A 17,847-nucleotide genomic window follows, 5' to 3' on the forward strand; every position below is an offset into this window, starting at 1 on the left:
TGTATGGTAATTTTGAGTCTGGCCAAGCAACTAAACTCTATTTTAGTTTTTTGTTTTTTGTTTTTAAAGATTTTATTTATGTATTTGACAGACAGAGATCACAATTAGGCAGAGATGCAGTCAGAGAGAGAGGAAGGGGAAGCAGGCTCCCTGTCCAGCAGAGAGCCTGATGCCGGACTCAATCCCAGGACCCTGAGATCATGACCTGAGCCAAAGGCAGAGGCTTTAACCCACTGAGCCACCCAGGCAGCCCTGAAGATTTTATTTTTTTAAGTAATCTCTGCACCCATTGTGAGGCTTGAACTCTCACAACACCAAGACCAGGAGTTGCACGCTCTTCCAACTGAGCCAACCATGTGCCCCTAAGATATGCTTTACAGTGAGTGACAGAAAACTGACCTGAGATGGAAAATTGACTTGATCCATTGTGATGTTTTTGATGTTTGTGCTAATGTTAAAAGAAAAATCAAAATTCTTTAACCGATCTATTATTTATAAATATATTACCATCTTTTCTTTTTAGTTTTTCAGGCTTAAATTGTTAATGACTTCTTCTCTTCTGTGGTGCATTTGATTGCACTCTTAGTTATGGTTCTGTAATAAAGCTCAATTTTAGTGATCACAGAGCCTGAATGTTGAAATAAGCTATTTTTAGAAATGCTAGGTTTATGGTAATGATGAAAGTTGTGTCATGTTGTTATGGCAACCAAAATCTTAAAGTACTGATTAATGACAAGCTCACTGATTCTGTAAGTAAGGAGTTCATTTCTTATCACAGCTAAATGCTTCAAATAATTATTTAAAATGTTTCGTGAACATGTTTTAAAATGGGTGATATCTCCATTTAGTTATATATTAGTCTTTATTAGTATTTTTGAGATTTATAATACTAAATTTTTAGGACATTGTGATGTTTGTAACAGGAAAAATCGAACTCTTAATGCATGGTATTCTGATCCATAAGAAAAGTATTGCCCTTCTGTACAATTTTATAACATCCTCATCTTCTCCTCCTTCAATTTCTTTTTTCTTTTTTCCAGCGGTTAATTAACTGGTATAGCAAACTCCTTTCTAAATGTGAGAAAGACTTTCTGAAACTTGGAAATAGGGCAAATTGGTCTGGGAGAGCAGTGTGTCCTTTCTGTGTCACACTGAAGCATTGTTAACAGGCCCCTCGAGAATTATTCAATTACTTGGGGGGATGTTTTATAGTTTGATGCTCTGCTTATTGTTGATTAAAGGCCTCATGCTTTCTAATGTCCTGTGTATTTTTTTGCTCCATAGGACATTAACCCGTTCTGTGTCTAACCTGTTTCTAACCTTCCTTTCCAAATGATGGTCCAATAAATGACCAGTTCCTCAAAATGTCCTGTGAACTATCTTTACATCTTATGTTTCCTATGAAAGAGTTATAAATTTTTGACATTCTTTCATTCTTTGTCTGTATGAATCATGTTTTTATTTTCTAAAAGTTCTTTTGCACTATGATGATTATTATTAAACTGTCCAGAGGCCAATAGAGCACCACCTAATAAATTACTACTTACAAGATTTCATGGTAGTAAGGAGACCAAGAAAGTTAATGGTCTAACTTTATAGATACTAAAGCTTACTTCAAATTTTTTTTCCCTTTCAGCTGGCCTTTTTGCATATTCTTTGGTCATGTGAAAAACAGGACCTATCTTTATATTTTAACCTCCAGAAATAATTCTAAGCAATGTCTACAGTAGCCAGACTATGGAAAGAGCCCAGATGTCCATCAGTAGATGAATGGATAAAGAAGATGGGGTACACACACATGCACACACGCACACACACACACACCCCACACGAATATTAGCCAGAAAAAAAAAAATACCATTTGCAACATTGTACATAGAACTAGAGGGTATTGTGCTAAGCAAAATAAATCAATCAGAGAAAGACAGTTATCATATGATTTCACTCCTATGTGGAATTTAAGAAACCAAATAGAGGAGCATAAGGGCAGGGAGGGAAAAAAGATAAGAGGAAATCAGAGAGGGAGACAAACCATAAGAGACTTAACTCTAGGAAACAAACTGAAGGTTGCTGGGACGGGGGGTTGGATGGAGTGATGGGGTAACTGGATGCATTAAGGAGGGCATTTGATGTAACGAGCACTGGGTGTTATATACAACTGGTAAATCATTGAACTCTATCTCTGAAACTAATAATATATGGTATGATAATTAATTGAATTCAAATGGAAAAAAATAATAATTTTTAAAGTACTCTCCATCCAGCAGCTCTGGACTTGGCCGTGGCTGATCAAAATACAGAGTGTAGATCTGAGGTGGATGCCCATGCTAGCTCCAGTGCTCTGTGTAGACAACTAGAAAACAATACTGCTTTCATCCCTGTCTGCACAAGAGTTGATCTGTGGATGAGCACATTCCAGGTTTTCAGAAGCACATGACTGACATGATTTGTTAGTGATTTTAAATGTAGTTAGAGAATACCTGAAACTTCCATTTTGAACATTATTTGTCACTATAATGATTCATCATTATTCGAGACTCTGTACTTCTTAAATGATACTAGTGAATAATTTGGGCTGAGACACCAGGCACGCAGGCAGATATACAGATACACGCATACTTTTTAAGATAAAAGCTACATACTAATTGCATAGTAATTAGCACAATAAATAAAGAGGAGGAGATAGTAAAATGGCAAGAAAGTAAAACTTTTAACATCTCAGATTTGTATATAAATGTAAAAATATTTATATACAAATAACTGGCATGCTCACTATAAATCATTATTTAAGGAACCCAATTCCCCCAAATAACATGTAGGTATACAAATATGTGTATGTGTGTATATGTGATGTATTCATATGTATGTGTATAAATAGAGGGGTTTTTTTTTAATTAGCAGGTCATTAAAACACTTTCAATCCAATGGAGTAATTTAAGAGCTAGAAGTACCCTGTAAATATTATCAATCTCAATATTTTGCCTTATGGTAGTGAAGTTAGTCCTAGAAAGATTAAATAACTTGTTCAAGGCACAGTAATTAAGTGGCAGAGCTTCAACTAGAGCAAAGGTCTTCTGAAAGTGATGTCACTCACTGTTCCATTTGATCTCTACTATATATAGTTCATTAGAAAAAAATTACTGAATGTGAGTGTGTGGAACTGTACCTGGCTTTGGTAGTGATAGGTAGTGATAATGAACTCTTAAATTTGTAGAGAAATGTAGAAAATCATTATCAGTCATAGTTCTTGCTCTTTACAGTTTGGATTTGATTCTGATTCACTTTGGAGAATCTCTCTTCCCATTGCCTTTCTGTCCTGGTTGGCTGTAGCAGCTAGCTGACAGGCCAGGAGGAACAGTCGTTTTGCCTTTCTTTATTCACCCCACTACATGAAAGACTTCTTTCCTCCATGAGCTTTGGTATGTCTTATCTTGTTCTGCACAACTGTGTTCATTTTTTAATCCCTTCCCTATCTTGGTAGCTTCCTAAACTGAGGAACAGAATGAGAAACCCTGTACTATCGAACACCAAAATTGAAAATAAATTATAAACTCCTATTTGGTCTTATTGACTTGATTTTATTTATTTATGTCGTAGCAGTATTGCTTTATTCTGATTTTCTCCATTGCAGATTTATAATGAATTTTCTGTTGCATTGTGAGTTGTAAACATTTGCAAATTAGGGGCGCCTGGGTGGCTCAGTGGGTTAAACCTCTGCCTTCAGCTCAGGTCATGATCCCAGGACTGGTCCTGGGATCGAGCCCCGCATCGGGCTCTCTGCTCAGCAGGAAGCCTGCTTCCCCTACTCTCTCTCTCTCTGCCTGCCTCTCTGCCTACTTGTGATCTCTGTCTGTCAAATAAATAAATAAAATTAAAAAAAAAAAAAACCATTTGCAAGCTAGTTTAGCTTATAAACAGAAATGTGCCCTGGGTTACAACTAAACTGCAATAAATTTAAAATTTTTTATCATTGACTCTTGGGAATAAAATTTAAAATTTATTCAGATTTTTCAGCAATCCTTTCTACATTTACCAGTTACTGTGAACCTTTTAAAATTATATTTAACATTCATTAATGTACCATATTCTGATTTTAAACTTCTTGTGGGAGGGAATAACCTTGTCTCTTTGTATTCTTTATGTAGTATAAAAGCACACTACACTTAGATTGAATATAGATCTTAGAATAAGAGGTGTAAGTAATGGATGCTTTATACCCCTCCCCCAAAATCTGTCTTACTGCTTTGAGTAAAGAACAAAAAACGCTATGTCTAAAATTCATAATTTGACTAGTTGCAAAATGGGCATCAAATGTGTACTTAACAGATTTTTAGAATATTAGTTTATAGTATTTTTCATCTATTTCATATATGGAAAATAATTTTGCATCATACTGATGCATTTATTATTATGCTCAGTTAATTGTAGGATTGATCAGTAATAGATCACAAATATCTCGAAGGCTCATCTGGTTAAGTAGATTTCCAAACCAGTTTCTACCATCCTCCCTTCCAGTGAAAAGGTGGTATGGCCAGTAGCATTACTCCAATCTCTTCAGAGAATTTACTCAGTGTAACTTCCTTCTATCCACTCTCATTCTGAAAGCTTAGCAATTTGGGGGAAATTTCGAGTCGATTCGCCTCACCAGGAGTTTGAGACCCTGTCAGAACAGGGTGCTGATGACCCTAGATCATAAGTTTACTTTTCTTCTCATTCTATCCAATTAATTTTATTCTTTCTTAGACCACAGATACACAGATAGTCTTCCAAATATCACTTTAGTCTTGCACGTTCCAAAATGGAATAATTATTTCTAGCTCTGAGGATCAGGGAATGAGAGAGTACTACTGAGAATTAAAGAGTATTTGAATGTGAGAAAGAAAGAAAAGCATCCTGGGCAAATGGAGGAATAGAGCAGAGGAATTCAGGTGAACAAAAGCAGGAGAGAGAGAACAGAAATTGTGTCAGACCTCAGGATCAGAGTTGTGATATGGAAGATGCTATAAAGGATTCTAATGACAGGATGAGGGATTTCGACTTCTCAGAAACCAGAGGAACTCCTTGAAGGAAGGCCCTGGGTGAGGGAGAGACAAGATAATAGGTATCGTTTAGAAGAATTAACCTAACAGCAGTGCTTATAATAGATCGAATGTGAGAAGACTAGAAGAGAGAAGATCAGATGGAAGCTTTTTTCTCTACTCCATTACAAGAGTTCGTTAGGGTCTGAACTGAGGTAATGCAGCATGGTTATGCCACTGACAGAAATGAGAAACAACAGCAAAATAGGTTTGGGAGTAAAGCTTGAAAGACGCATTTAAATTTAGTTGTAAAAATAAATTTAGTTGTAAAAAAATTTTTAAAAAATAGTTGTAAAAATACAGATAGTGTTTTTGTCACTAGGCATAGTGATACATGAGTAGAAGTAGTTGAGGATGGCAAGAAGTAAAGGTCATGAGAACATAGAGTTGATGCAGATTTTATGAACCCCATGCTATTTTTTTCCAGCCAGATCTTTAAAAATTGGCTTTAGTTCATTTAAAACTTTTTATTCTCTTATGTGCATATGTAGAAATGTTTTTTGTGGAAAATGCTGACTTGTTGGAGGCAAGTGTCACTTTATTTTAACCCTGTTTAATATAAACAGATGAGAAATCTAAAATGTGGTTACTATATGAGCTATAACTGAAAGGACAGTTTACTGTAAGTTATTCTGAGATTTGAAGATTTGATAAGTATGAATGATGATAAGCCTCTTTCATTAAGGTTAATGTGTTACCAGTCACGTTTGCAAAATCAGGACATTGATGGCAGGTCAGTTTCTGTTGCTTGTCTAGTAACCCTAAAGATACAGCTGTGAATGAAGCAGAGTCCCTCCCTTCTGCAGTAATAAATAATGAATATAAAAAAGTATGTTGGATCCCCAAACCAAAGTAAGTAACTTGTGTAGTTGTACAATGATTTTTGTATGTATGTACGTGGTAATTATGAAAATGAAATGTATTTGTTCAAATATGAAGCTTCTTGTAATTCTTAGTATTTTATTTTTGGATCGTGTGTTCACGTATTGTTTGTTTCGCCACAGAGAGCAGATCATAAAACAGTCTACAGAATTAGTCTGCAGAGCTTACAGTGAGGTGTATGCCGCCGTCATGGATCCAGTCAATGAATACAAAGAGCCAGAGAGCATCCTCCACCGATCGCCACAGCAAGTGCAGACGCTTCTCTCCTGATAATCTTATTTGAATGTTAGCATAATGGTGCATCCCTGAAACTTTAAAGGTTTTCTTGTTCTTTAGTCTGTTAATCTCCTCTTTGAAATTGGATGGTTACGATTTTCTTTGTATCATAACATTGTAGGTCCCAATAATTTCTTTTCTTTGATCTCAGTACCACCATGGAAGTAAGTAATACAATCTTGACCTGAGTCAGGGTTGCTCTGTATCTGCTCCTTCTGTAGAGATGGTGTGTTCTCTGTGAGCCACCTCCCCAGCTCTATAACTTTCTGGAATATAAATGTATGGGGGGAAAGTCGTATGAAAGGTGTGAGGGATTTTTATTTTACAACATTAGTTCCAAATGAATAATACATAAAAAAAAGTTGTCTAAACTTAAGAATTAATATGAAGATGGGACAGAACATCTCCTTACCTAAAGATTAAGTGGCTTTCTTATTAGTTATTCATGTGAGGAGACATATTTTAAACCAAGGAGCAGAAATATACACTTAGCAAAAAGTGGGAAAAGAGAGAGAGAAGTAATTTAAACAAGGTGGATTTCACTCTGTGTTTACCTGGCCTGAATTCAAGGGATGTTCAGCACTTCAAAAGGATTTTAGGTAGGGAGTCACCCTGGGCTGCATGTAAGTCTAGTGTCTAATTATAGGTATTTGTTGTATAGTCTGAACTCTAAATCCAACCACCTATAGATTTTATCTGGTGTTCAAACCAAAGAATAAGGATCTACTCTCACACCAGAGGAAAAATATGGAGTAGCAGCTGCTCACTGACAGTGTGTCTATCCTCCTGGTGGCCCCTCACAAGAATGATCTGGGCACTGACTTTAGAACTTTACCTATGAGTAAGATTCAGAATCACTGTGTTTTTCAAAAAAATAGATCTCAGTGTGTTTGATGTGACTTTACTCTGTTGGTAAGATTTCAAGGATGATTCTTATTAGCAAAATATCTTAATTTCTGATACAACTACAAAAAGAGGTGAGTCCCTAAGTTATGAGAAAACTGAGGCACAGGGAAAAATATTTTGCAAAAAATATTTTGCAAATTAGTAAAACTAATATTTATGTGACATATAATATTTAACATATTATTTACAGAACATGGCTTATTCATGTACCTGAAATTTTAATTGTTTATATTAATATGATTCTTTTGGAGTAAGAACAGTTATTTATCACTTCTTTTGGTATAAGTCTGTGCTTTTAGTCTTTTTCCTTCAATGAGTATATGTGGTATATAAAAGATAGAAAATAAAGTATGATATAAATCAAGAACTTAAATTTTATATACTTTATTTCTACCATGAAAAAAGATTGCTACCTTATTGATGAATCCCTTTGTTTTCTAGGAAAAAAATGTATTGGGCTTTTTACACACAGTTTTCTCAAAATACTAAAATTATTTCTAGAACAGTGATAATTGAAGTACATTTTTATACATCTCATCAGTGTGTTTTTAGAAAATGTACTGCAGAAAAGGAAGTACAGTGTAGGACCAAATTGAGATAACCAGTATAAGACTGATGAGCAGAATGTGTTATGAATATTATCTTGAGTACTACGTCAAAATAAAAGGTTTTAAGTGCTAATTCGTGGACACAACCCTTATATTTGGTAGATACTTCCTGGTTTGTGTTTTGAGCTGTTTTGATGCGGCATAAATATAACCTTAGCTAGAAAATACATGTGAGCCTTTTCTCAAGGAAAGGTATTTGCCTCGCAAAAACCTCTCATTAAATTCCTCTCTTTCTCTCTTTGCACCTGAACTTGAACAGGGGAATATTACCTGAGAAAAACCACATAAGTGGACTGAATGACTTTTTAAATTCATGATCACAGTCTTCAAATGGCACTCAGTATTGCTTTGTAGTTTACTTTGTCTCTTTGCTAAACTTACCTCTCCACTTTTCAAGAAGACTTTTCTGCCCTCACTCTTAGTTAATGACCCTCATAATTTATAGAGAAAATAGAAGCTGTTAGATTAATCTCCCTTACTTCCCCACCTTCAAATACTGCACTCATCTTCTCCATCTTTCCTGTAGAAATTGCAAAAATGATTTTTTATGAAGTTACAAACATAGAAATTATCATTTAAAGTCATAATTTTATAAAAATTATAAGTATCTTTTCTGGAGTTGAAAATTGTAACTGAATTTTAAAAATTCACTGTAGGAATTGAACAGATTTGAACAGTTCATAAAAAGAATCTGTAAATTTGAAGTTAGGCCAGTGGAGATTATCCAGTCAGAGGAACAGAAAGAAAAAAAGGATGGAGGAAGAAAAGAAAAAGAAACAAAGGATGAGGATGAATAGGGCCTAAGAGACCTGTGGGATATTATTAGCAATATTCACTCAGTGGGTGTTTCAGAAGGGAAAGAGAGGGAAAAGGGGGCCTAAAGAGTGTTTGAAGAACTATTTGTAGGAAACCTTACAAGTTTGTTAGAAAGTTTAATATATACACATTTAGGAAATTAACCAGGCCCATGCAGAGATACACACCAAGACACATCACAATCAAATTATCAAAAGCCAAAGTCTAAGAGGGGAACTTGAAAGTAGCAGGAAAGATAACTGATCGTGTACATGTGATTTACAATCATGATTCTCATCAGAAACCAGAGAGGCCAGAAAGCATTAGATGATATATTCAAAGTGCTGGAAGAACAAAACCATTAACTTAGAATTCTGTAGCCAGCAAAACTGCCTGTGAAAATATAGACAAAATTGAGACAGTTCAGAATACACGAAAACTATCACACCTGCCTTAAAGGAATGTTAAAGGTAGTCCTTGTGGCTGAGGGGCACCTGGGTGGCTCAGTTGGTAAGCATCTGCCTTCCGGATCGAGCCCCGCATTGGGCTCCCTGCTCCATGGGGAGCCTACTTCTCCCTCTACCTCTGCTCCTCCCCCTGCTCATACACTTACCCCCCCAACAAATAAATAAATAAAAATCTTTTTAAAAAATAAAATAAAGGTAGTTGTGGCTGAAATGAAAGGATACTAGACAGTCACTGGAATCGACACAGAAATAAAGAATACCAAGGAAATAGGGAACTTGGGCAACACTGTAAACCAGCTAGACCTAACAGACATCTACGGAACACCACCCAGCAGCAGAGTACACGTTCCTTTCAAGTCAGTGTGCTGCATTCTCCAAGGCAGACCGAATCTTAGGCCACAATTCAAGTCTCGGTTAATTTAAAAAGACTGAAATTATACAAAGTAACTTTTCCAACTACAGTGGCACACAATTAGAAACCAATGACCAAGGGAAAATAAATATGGAAATAAACAATATATATACTCTTAAATAACCAGTGGGTTAAAAAAGAAGTAACAAAGGAAATTAGAGAAAACTTTGAGATGAATGAAAGTTTGGTATAAAACAGCATACCAATACGTAGGGTATGCAACAAAAACAGTGCTCAGAAGAAAATAGCCTACATTAAGAAATAAACTAACCTAAACTTACACCTTTAAAAAACTAGAAATAAAGCAAACTAAACTGAAAGCAAGAAGAAGGAAATAAAGATTATGGCAGAATATAGATAATATAGAATAGAAAAATAGCATTTCAGTGAATGGATGTGCTAGCCATTCTGTAATCCATGTAGAGATGTGTTTGAATACACGTCAAAAAGTGAAAAATAACATGTTCATTGGTATGATAAAGCCAGAAAAGGCAACATCAGAAAATCATAGTCCAGTATCCCTTATGATTATGAATGCAAAATCCTCAACAAAATACTAACAAGAATATCCAGCAACATATTAAAGGATTATATGCTAGGACTCAGTAAGTTTGTCCTAGGAATGCAAGAACAGTTTAATGTCTGAAAATCAATCAATGTATTATACCATATTAATAGAGTAAATAATAAACATGATTACCTTGATGCAGGGAAAGCTTTTGATAAAACAAAAACACTCAACAGATTAGGAATAGAAGGGAACTTCCCTGAACCGACAAAGGACACTTAGAAAAATCCACATCTAACATTGTCTGAAAGCTTTTCCCCCTAAAATCATGAATGAGATAAGGTTGTATACTCTTGCCACTTCTATTCCACATTGTACTAGAAATTATACCCAGAGAAATCAGATAAGACAAATAAAAGAGAGATGGAGAAGGAAGAAGTAGAACTATGTCCTTTTGAAGATAGTATGAGCATGTATATCTATCATATATTTATGTTTATCTACCTATCTATATGGTCTTCTATGTATTAGAACCAATAAGCAAGTGAAGCAACATTGCAGTATATAGACCAGTATGCAAAAATCTGTTGTATTGCTGTGCACTAGTAATGAACAATTTGAAAAAATAAGAAAACAGCCCCATTTACAGTGGCATCACAAAGAATAAAATACTTAGGAATAGGTTTAACCAAGCAAGTGATATACTTATCCACTGCAAACTAAAAAACATGGTTGAAAGAAATTAAAGGTGGTCTAAGTAGATGGAAAGACATTTCATGTTCATAGCGAGGAAATAGAGGACTTAGACAACTCATACATCCATTGTCAAGTGAGTTTTTTTTAACAAAGCTGCCAAGTCCTGTCAATGGGGAGAGAATAATCTTTTTAGCAAAAGACACCACAACAACTTGAAATCCACAAGGAATAAGTTGGGGGCACCTGGCTGGCTCAGTCAGTTGAGTGTGCAACTCTTGATCTCAGGGCTGTGGATCTCAGGAGCCCCACGTTGGTTGCCGAGATTACTTTTGTTTGATCTACAGTAATATTTTTTTATTATGTTGTCACTATACAGTTCGTTAGTTTTTGATGTAGTGTTCCATGATTCATTTTTGTGTATAACACCCAGTGTTCCATGTAATAATGTGCCCTCCTTAATACCCATACCGGGCTGACCCATCACCCCACCCCCCTCCCCTCTGAAACCCTTAATTTGTTTCTCGGAGTCCATAGTCTCATGGTTTGTCTCTCCCTCCCGATACCCCCCTCCTTCATTTTTCCCTTCCTTCTAATATCCTCCATGCTATTCCTTATGTTCCACAAATAAGTGAAACCATGTGATAATTGACTTTCTCTGCTTGACTTATTTCACTCAGCATAATCTCCTCCAGTTCTGTCCATGTTGTTGCAAAAGTTGGGTATTCCTCCTTTCTAATGGCTGTTTAACATTCTGTTGTATATATGGACCACATCTTCTTTATACATTCATCTGCTGAAGGGCATCTCAGATCTTTCCACAGTTTGACTGTTGTGGATATGCTGCTGTGAACACTGGGGTGCACGTGCCCCTTCTTTTCAGTACATCTGTATCTTTGGTGTAGATATCCCAGTATTGCAATTGCTGAGACGTGGGGTAGCTCTATTTTAAATTTTTGAGGTCTCTCCACAGTTTTCCAAAGTAGCTGTATGAACTTGCAGTCCCACCAACAGTGTAAGAGGATTCCCTTCTCCACAACCTCTCCAACATTTTTGTTTCTTGCCTTGTTAATTTTTGCCATTCTAACTGGTGTAAGGTGGTATCTCCCTGTGGTTTTGATTTGAATTTCTCTGATGGCTAATGATAATGAACATTTTTTCATGTGTGTTAGCCATTTGTATGTCTTCTTTAAAAAAGTGTCTGTTTATGTCTTCTGCCCATTTTTTGACTTGATTGTTTTTTGGGTGTTGAGGGTGCAGAGATTACTTAAAAATAAAATCTTAAAAAAAATTGAAGTTGGAGCATATTCGTGACATATACAAAAATTAACTCAGAATGAGTCAAAGTTCTCAATGTAAAAGTTAAAAACTGTAAAACTCTCAGAAGGAAACATAGGTATAAATCTTTGTGACCTTGTATTAGGCAACAAGTTTTCATCTTTTATATTATACACATTTTTATGCAGAGTCACATAATAATGTTGAGTACGTGGAGGTCAGCTTATTTTTCCTATTTAGTTAAATATACTGTTTAGATGATAATATAAATAACTAGGTCTACATATGGTTACTTTAGGGCTAAAATCATACTTAAGCACACTTATCTTGAAAATATGTATTTATTTCCCCTTAGAGAGTGCTTTTGGAGATGGATGATGTAATTAAGTATTTTCACATCCACACATGAAATGACTATAAGTTGGCTAAGAAATGAATATAAAAATAATTTAACAATAGCATGCTCATCTATCAAATCCAACTAACATTAATGTTAAAAACTTTCCTAGCACTTACAATTTAATAAGTAAAAATAAATGGTACTAAGCTTATGAAAATAAGCGAAAATTGTTGGTAGGACCAAAAATATCATATAAAATATTTCCTTGCTTCAAGAGGATATATCATTATTTGACAAAGTGTTTTTTCATTGTATATTTTATTTTATTTTTTTTTAAGATTTTATTTATTTATTTGACAGACAGATCACAGGCAGGCAGAGAGAGAAAGAGAGAGGAGGAAGCAGGCTCCCCGCCGAGCAGAGGGGCCAATGCAGCGGGGCTTGATCCCAGGACCCCAAGACCATGACCTAAGCCAAAGGCAGAGGCCCCAACCCACTGAGCCACCCAGGCGCCCCCATTGTATATTTTAAACAGTTAAAGTCCCAGCCAATCTAGGAATTTCAAAGCTAATAGCTTTGCCACCAAGATATTAATTTACTTGAATATTCTCTTTATTTCCATCAATGTCAAGATCTGAAATTCCACTGGAGCGAGCATTATTTTTTGCCTACTAAAAGCAAAATGACAAGAAACAAGAGTTGTTTTTCTTGCGCAAGCCAGCATCAAAAGTTAGGTCTCATGTGTTGAGATGCCATGAGCCCTCCTAAGGGGTATCAAATATATGAGCCTACTTTGGAGAATTCAGACAAGAGCTGACTGCTGTTTGCTATCCAGGCCTCAGATGGAGTATAAAATGGTAATGAGCAGAGCACTGAGGTTGAAAATGCATTTGCCTGAGAAGCCAAATCTTAAAAAGGAAATCAAATATTTGGTTAGTATTCCACAGCCTTGCAATATGCACTTAATAGAAGACCAGGAATTTTTCTTGCTTGAAAACGGTATTAGCTCCTTTTCACAAAGATGTAGCAAAGCAAGTATTCAGAAGTCAGAAGGCTGCTGTTGCTGCCATTAAAAACAACGAAAACAAAAACAGCATGTCAAGTTACCCTGCCTTTATTCTGAATCCTACCTACAAAGAGGAAATCACTTAGCCACTGAGTATTAACAGGTTAATGTAATGAATCATACAATAATAAATTATAATAGAGTTTGCAGAAACCCAGAAATGGGCAAATATACTCCTGTGGTTAACCTGTGATTCTGCTTGCACATGGTAAATCGTTAGCCATGGTGTTGCTCTTGGTAACCTCAGGTTATCAGGGGCTGATGCAGAATTCGTATTGCTTCCTACTTTGTGTGTGATAAGAGTGGGATGAGGCTAGAGTTTTCTCTGTCATGAATTTTTATATATGTGGGCACATTTCTGGATCTTGTTTGCATTCTTACCATAGGTTTCCTTATTCCTGCACCAATAACATATATTTTAATATTATAACTTTATAATCTTAGCATGTGGTAGGATGGTCCATTTTGTCTTTTTCATCTAGAATGCCTCAGGCATTCTTGGCTTTTTCTCTTCCACTTCGGTTTTAAAATCAGCTATTTCTCAAGCAGCTGTCAAGAATATGGTTGGGATGGGGGCGCCTGGGTGGCTCAGTGGCTTAGCCTCTGCCTTCGGCTCAGGTCATGATCCCAGCATCCTGGGATCAAGCCCCACATCGGGCTCTCTGCTCAGCAGGGAACCTGCTTCCTCCTCTCTCTGCCTGCCTCTCTGCCTACTTGTGATCTCTATCTGTCAAATAAATAAATAAAATCTTAAAAAAAAAAAGAATATGTTTGGGATTACTTTGTATCTATATATCAATTTAGGTACAATTAATATCTTTATGATGTTAAATAATCCAAATCATGAACATGTTAAATTTTCACTATGTAATGAGAGTAGTTTTAGTGTTCTTCAAAAAAAAAAGTTTATATTTCTTCATATGAATCTAAGAAAACTTTGCTTTATTCATTCCTAACACAGTTCTTGTTCAGAGTGTAAATGGTATCTTTTTAAATTACATTTTAAAATCTGTTGCTGTATATAAAAACAGAATTGATTTTTATATGTTGATTATATTAGATCTAAGCACTTAACTCACTTAATGTATCTAATGTAATATCTATGCTTTGAGTTTTCCATATAGACATTTATATTACTTGAGACTAGATGACAGTGTTGTTTCTTTCTTTGCAATCTATATGCCCTCCATTTCTTTTGTTGTCTTAACATGATAACCTAGGACTGCCAGCAGCAATGATAATACACATGTGTTGTAATTCAGATTTTAAAGGTGACATTCCCAATATCTCACCATTAAGAATTAAGTTTGCTGTAGGTTTTCCGTAGATTAATCAGAGGGCATCATATGATCATAACACATTTAATATTAATGTGGTCAATGACATTTATTGTTTTTCTGATCATAAACCACTCTTGCATTGCTAATGCCTGTTGCATTATAGGGATAATCCTATATTGGTCACATTATTTTCTCTTCCAGTAAAAACCACTGGATTTAGTTTTGTTTTCTATAGTGACTAGTGACCTTGCTAAATTTCTGAGTTAATTTGAAACTTTATTTGTAGATTTTTTGGTAAACTTTATAAATTAAATCACATAGTCAGTGATTAATGACAATTGTATTTCTTCTTAGTCTTGCTGGCTTTATGACACTGTGCAGTGTTCAACAGTACAACATTACAGTGTTGAATAGAAGTGGTAATCATGACCACCCCTGTCTTTTTCCAAAATGTGAGGAGGGAGGGAAAGCTTTTTTTTGGCTAATATTTTGTAGATAAGCTTTATCAAATTAAGAAAGCTCCCTTGTGGGACGCTTGGGTGGCTCAGTTGGTTAAGCGGCTGCCTTTGGCTCAGGTCATGATCCCAGTGTCCTGAGATTCAGTTCCACATTGGGCTCCTTGCTCAGTGGGGAGCTTGCTTCTCCCTCTGCCTCTGCCTGCCACTCTGTCTGCCTGTGCTCACTCTCTCTGACAAATAAATAAATAAAATCTTAAAAAAAAAAAAAGCTCCCTTCTGTTCCTGGTTTGTTATGATTACTTTAAATCATGAATGAGTTTTGAATTTTATCAAATGTGGGTTGTTTTTTTCTGTATCAATTTAGGTGACTATATAGGCTTTATCCCTCCTTATTTGCTTAATGTGGAGAATTTCAAATGTCAAAACGACTTTGCATTCCTGGAATAAACCCAGTGGTCATAATGTACAATCTTTTTTATATACCTCTTGATTTATTTATATTTTATTTAGAATTTTTGTTTTTATGTTCATGGCCTGTAGATTACCTTGTAATTTTCCTTTCTTTTAATATCTTTGTCTGGTTTGGCTAACAAGACTGTGCTGACCTCATAGAACAGATTAGCACATAATCTCTTCTTCTCTTATCTGAAATAGTTTGAGTCAGATTGTTGTTATTTCTTCCATAAATACTTGGATGAATCCCAAGTGCAGCCAACTTACATAGAGATGTCTCTGTGGAAAGGTTATTTTAAATTTCCAATTCAATTTTTAAAACATATGCAAGGGTATTCATATGGTTCATTTCTTCTTGTGTCAGTTTTGATGAATTCTGTTTTTCAAGATACATGTCCCTTTCACCTAAATTTATCATACTGTCACTCCCCTTACTGTCCTCTTAACCTTTTTTAATGTGTGTGGACATGATATTAATAATTTGTTTTCTTTCTTGATTAGTCTTGCTAGGAGTTATGAACTTTGTTAGTCTTTTCCAAGAGTTGTTATCGATGTGGCTGATTATCTCTATTTTATGTTTCATTGATTTTTTTTTGGTTCTACTTTTATTATTTCCTTCCCTCTACTTTCTTGCTATTTATTTGCTCTTCTTTTTCTGCCTTCTTGAAGTGGGAGCTTATAGAGATGGTTCCCAACGTACTATGTAGTTCAACGTACGATGTTTTGACTTTACGGTGGTGCAAAAGCAATATGCATTCAGTTGGAACTGTACTTCACATTGTGTATTTTGATCTTTTGATCTTTTCCTGGGCCGGTAATATGCAGGAAGAGCCTCTCCTAATGCTGGACAGCAGCAGGCAGTCTCAGCTTCCAGTCGCCTCTGCAATCACAAGGGTAGACAAGTGATAGAGCCATTCTGTACCCATAAAACCATTCTGTTTTTCATTTTCAGTGCAGTAGTTAATAAATTAAAGGAGATATTCAACACCTTATTCTAAAGAAGGTTTGTGTTAGATGATTCCCTGTAGGCTAATGTAAGTGTTCTGAGCACATTTAAGGTAGACTAGTGAGGCTAAGCTATTATGTTCAGTAGGTTGGGTACATTAAATGCATTTTCATCATATTTCATCTTACTATGGGCTTCATGGGACATGACCCTATTGTGAGTCAAGTATCATCAATCTTCAAACTTTTTTTGGTAATATATTCATTTAAATATCATCTGTATTTCCATGTAAACAGAAACTTCATTGTATCCATGTTTTTGTGTGTCATATTTTGTTTATTTTTCACTGCAAAGTATTTTCTGATTCCCACTGTGATTTCTTCTTTGACTCATGGATTATTTAAAAAGTGTATTTCCAAACATAACAAGATTTCCTAGTTATCTTTTTATTATTTATTTCAAAGTAAATTCCATTGTAGCCAACCAATAGGTTGTATATCAATCCTTATATATTTGTTCATAGTTATACTTTTAGTGAGGGATGTCCCCCTAATATTTGAAATGATATGTTCTATAGTTATTGGGTACAGTGTTCTATACATGTTAAGAGGATAAATTTTGTCAATCTTGTTCCAATCATCTATAGTCCTTTGGATTTTTATCTGCATGTTGTATCAGCTGCTGCAAGATACTTGTTAAAAATTTCAATTAAGATGGTGTTTGCTTTTTTATTTTTTAGTTTTTTCAGGTTTTGCTTTATGTTTTGAGGCTATGTCTAGATTTAAATTTTATCCATTCTGATTTTTTTCTTTGAACCTTTATTTACTTAGAAGTATGTTATTTGCATTTCTGCTGTTAAAGTTTTTAACAAGAGAGTGAGGCAATAAAATGTGTTTTTTAAAAAGAACAATTGATGATGACAATAGGTTTCCTTCTGTCACAGCCCTTTTATGTCCCTGTCCCTGTGTCCTACTTTGCAGTTACAAAAATAAACTGGAGACTTACCAGTTAAGTCAATTATCAATATATGAACTACTGGCAGCACCAGTCACTTTGGTAAATTAAGCGAAATTTTCAGCGCTTACTGACTTGTAATTCATAGTGTTCACTTCTGTTCTCTCAAACCCTGAAGTGGGTGACTGGGATTCTGTTGGCTCTGACTGATTTTTGAATACTTGCATCTGACTTGAATCTCAAAGAGATCAATCTGATAAGGTAATCTGATTTCACTAACCAAATGTCCTTATCTCAGAATGAGTAAGGTATATAATCACGTTAACAAGCATAAGCAAGTATGTCAGCTTCCACTCTTTTGAGATAGTATATATAATGTGACTCCTTTTTATCACTGAATGTAGCAACATTCCTTGTACATGGTTTCTTGAACAAAATGAGGCAATT

General features: G+C 35.3%; 1 protein-coding gene across 1 annotated transcript in view; it reads left to right on the plus strand.

The window, feature by feature from the left end:
* The window catches only part of COG6 (component of oligomeric golgi complex 6), an 84,447-nt gene extending 75,360 nt beyond the window's left edge, over window positions 1–9,087 (plus strand). Inside the window, exon 19 of the mRNA XM_044249638.1 lies at window positions 6,083–9,087. Coding sequence (XP_044105573.1) covers window positions 6,083–6,230 — 148 coding nt within the window. The 3' untranslated portion in view covers window positions 6,231–9,087. The remainder of the gene's footprint in view (window positions 1–6,082) is intronic.
* The last annotated feature ends 8,760 nt before the right edge of the window (window positions 9,088–17,847 follow it).

This window comes from Neovison vison, chromosome 5, assembly GCF_020171115.1.
Source record: "Neovison vison isolate M4711 chromosome 5, ASM_NN_V1, whole genome shotgun sequence".
Lineage (NCBI taxonomy): Eukaryota > Metazoa > Chordata > Mammalia > Carnivora > Mustelidae > Neogale > Neogale vison.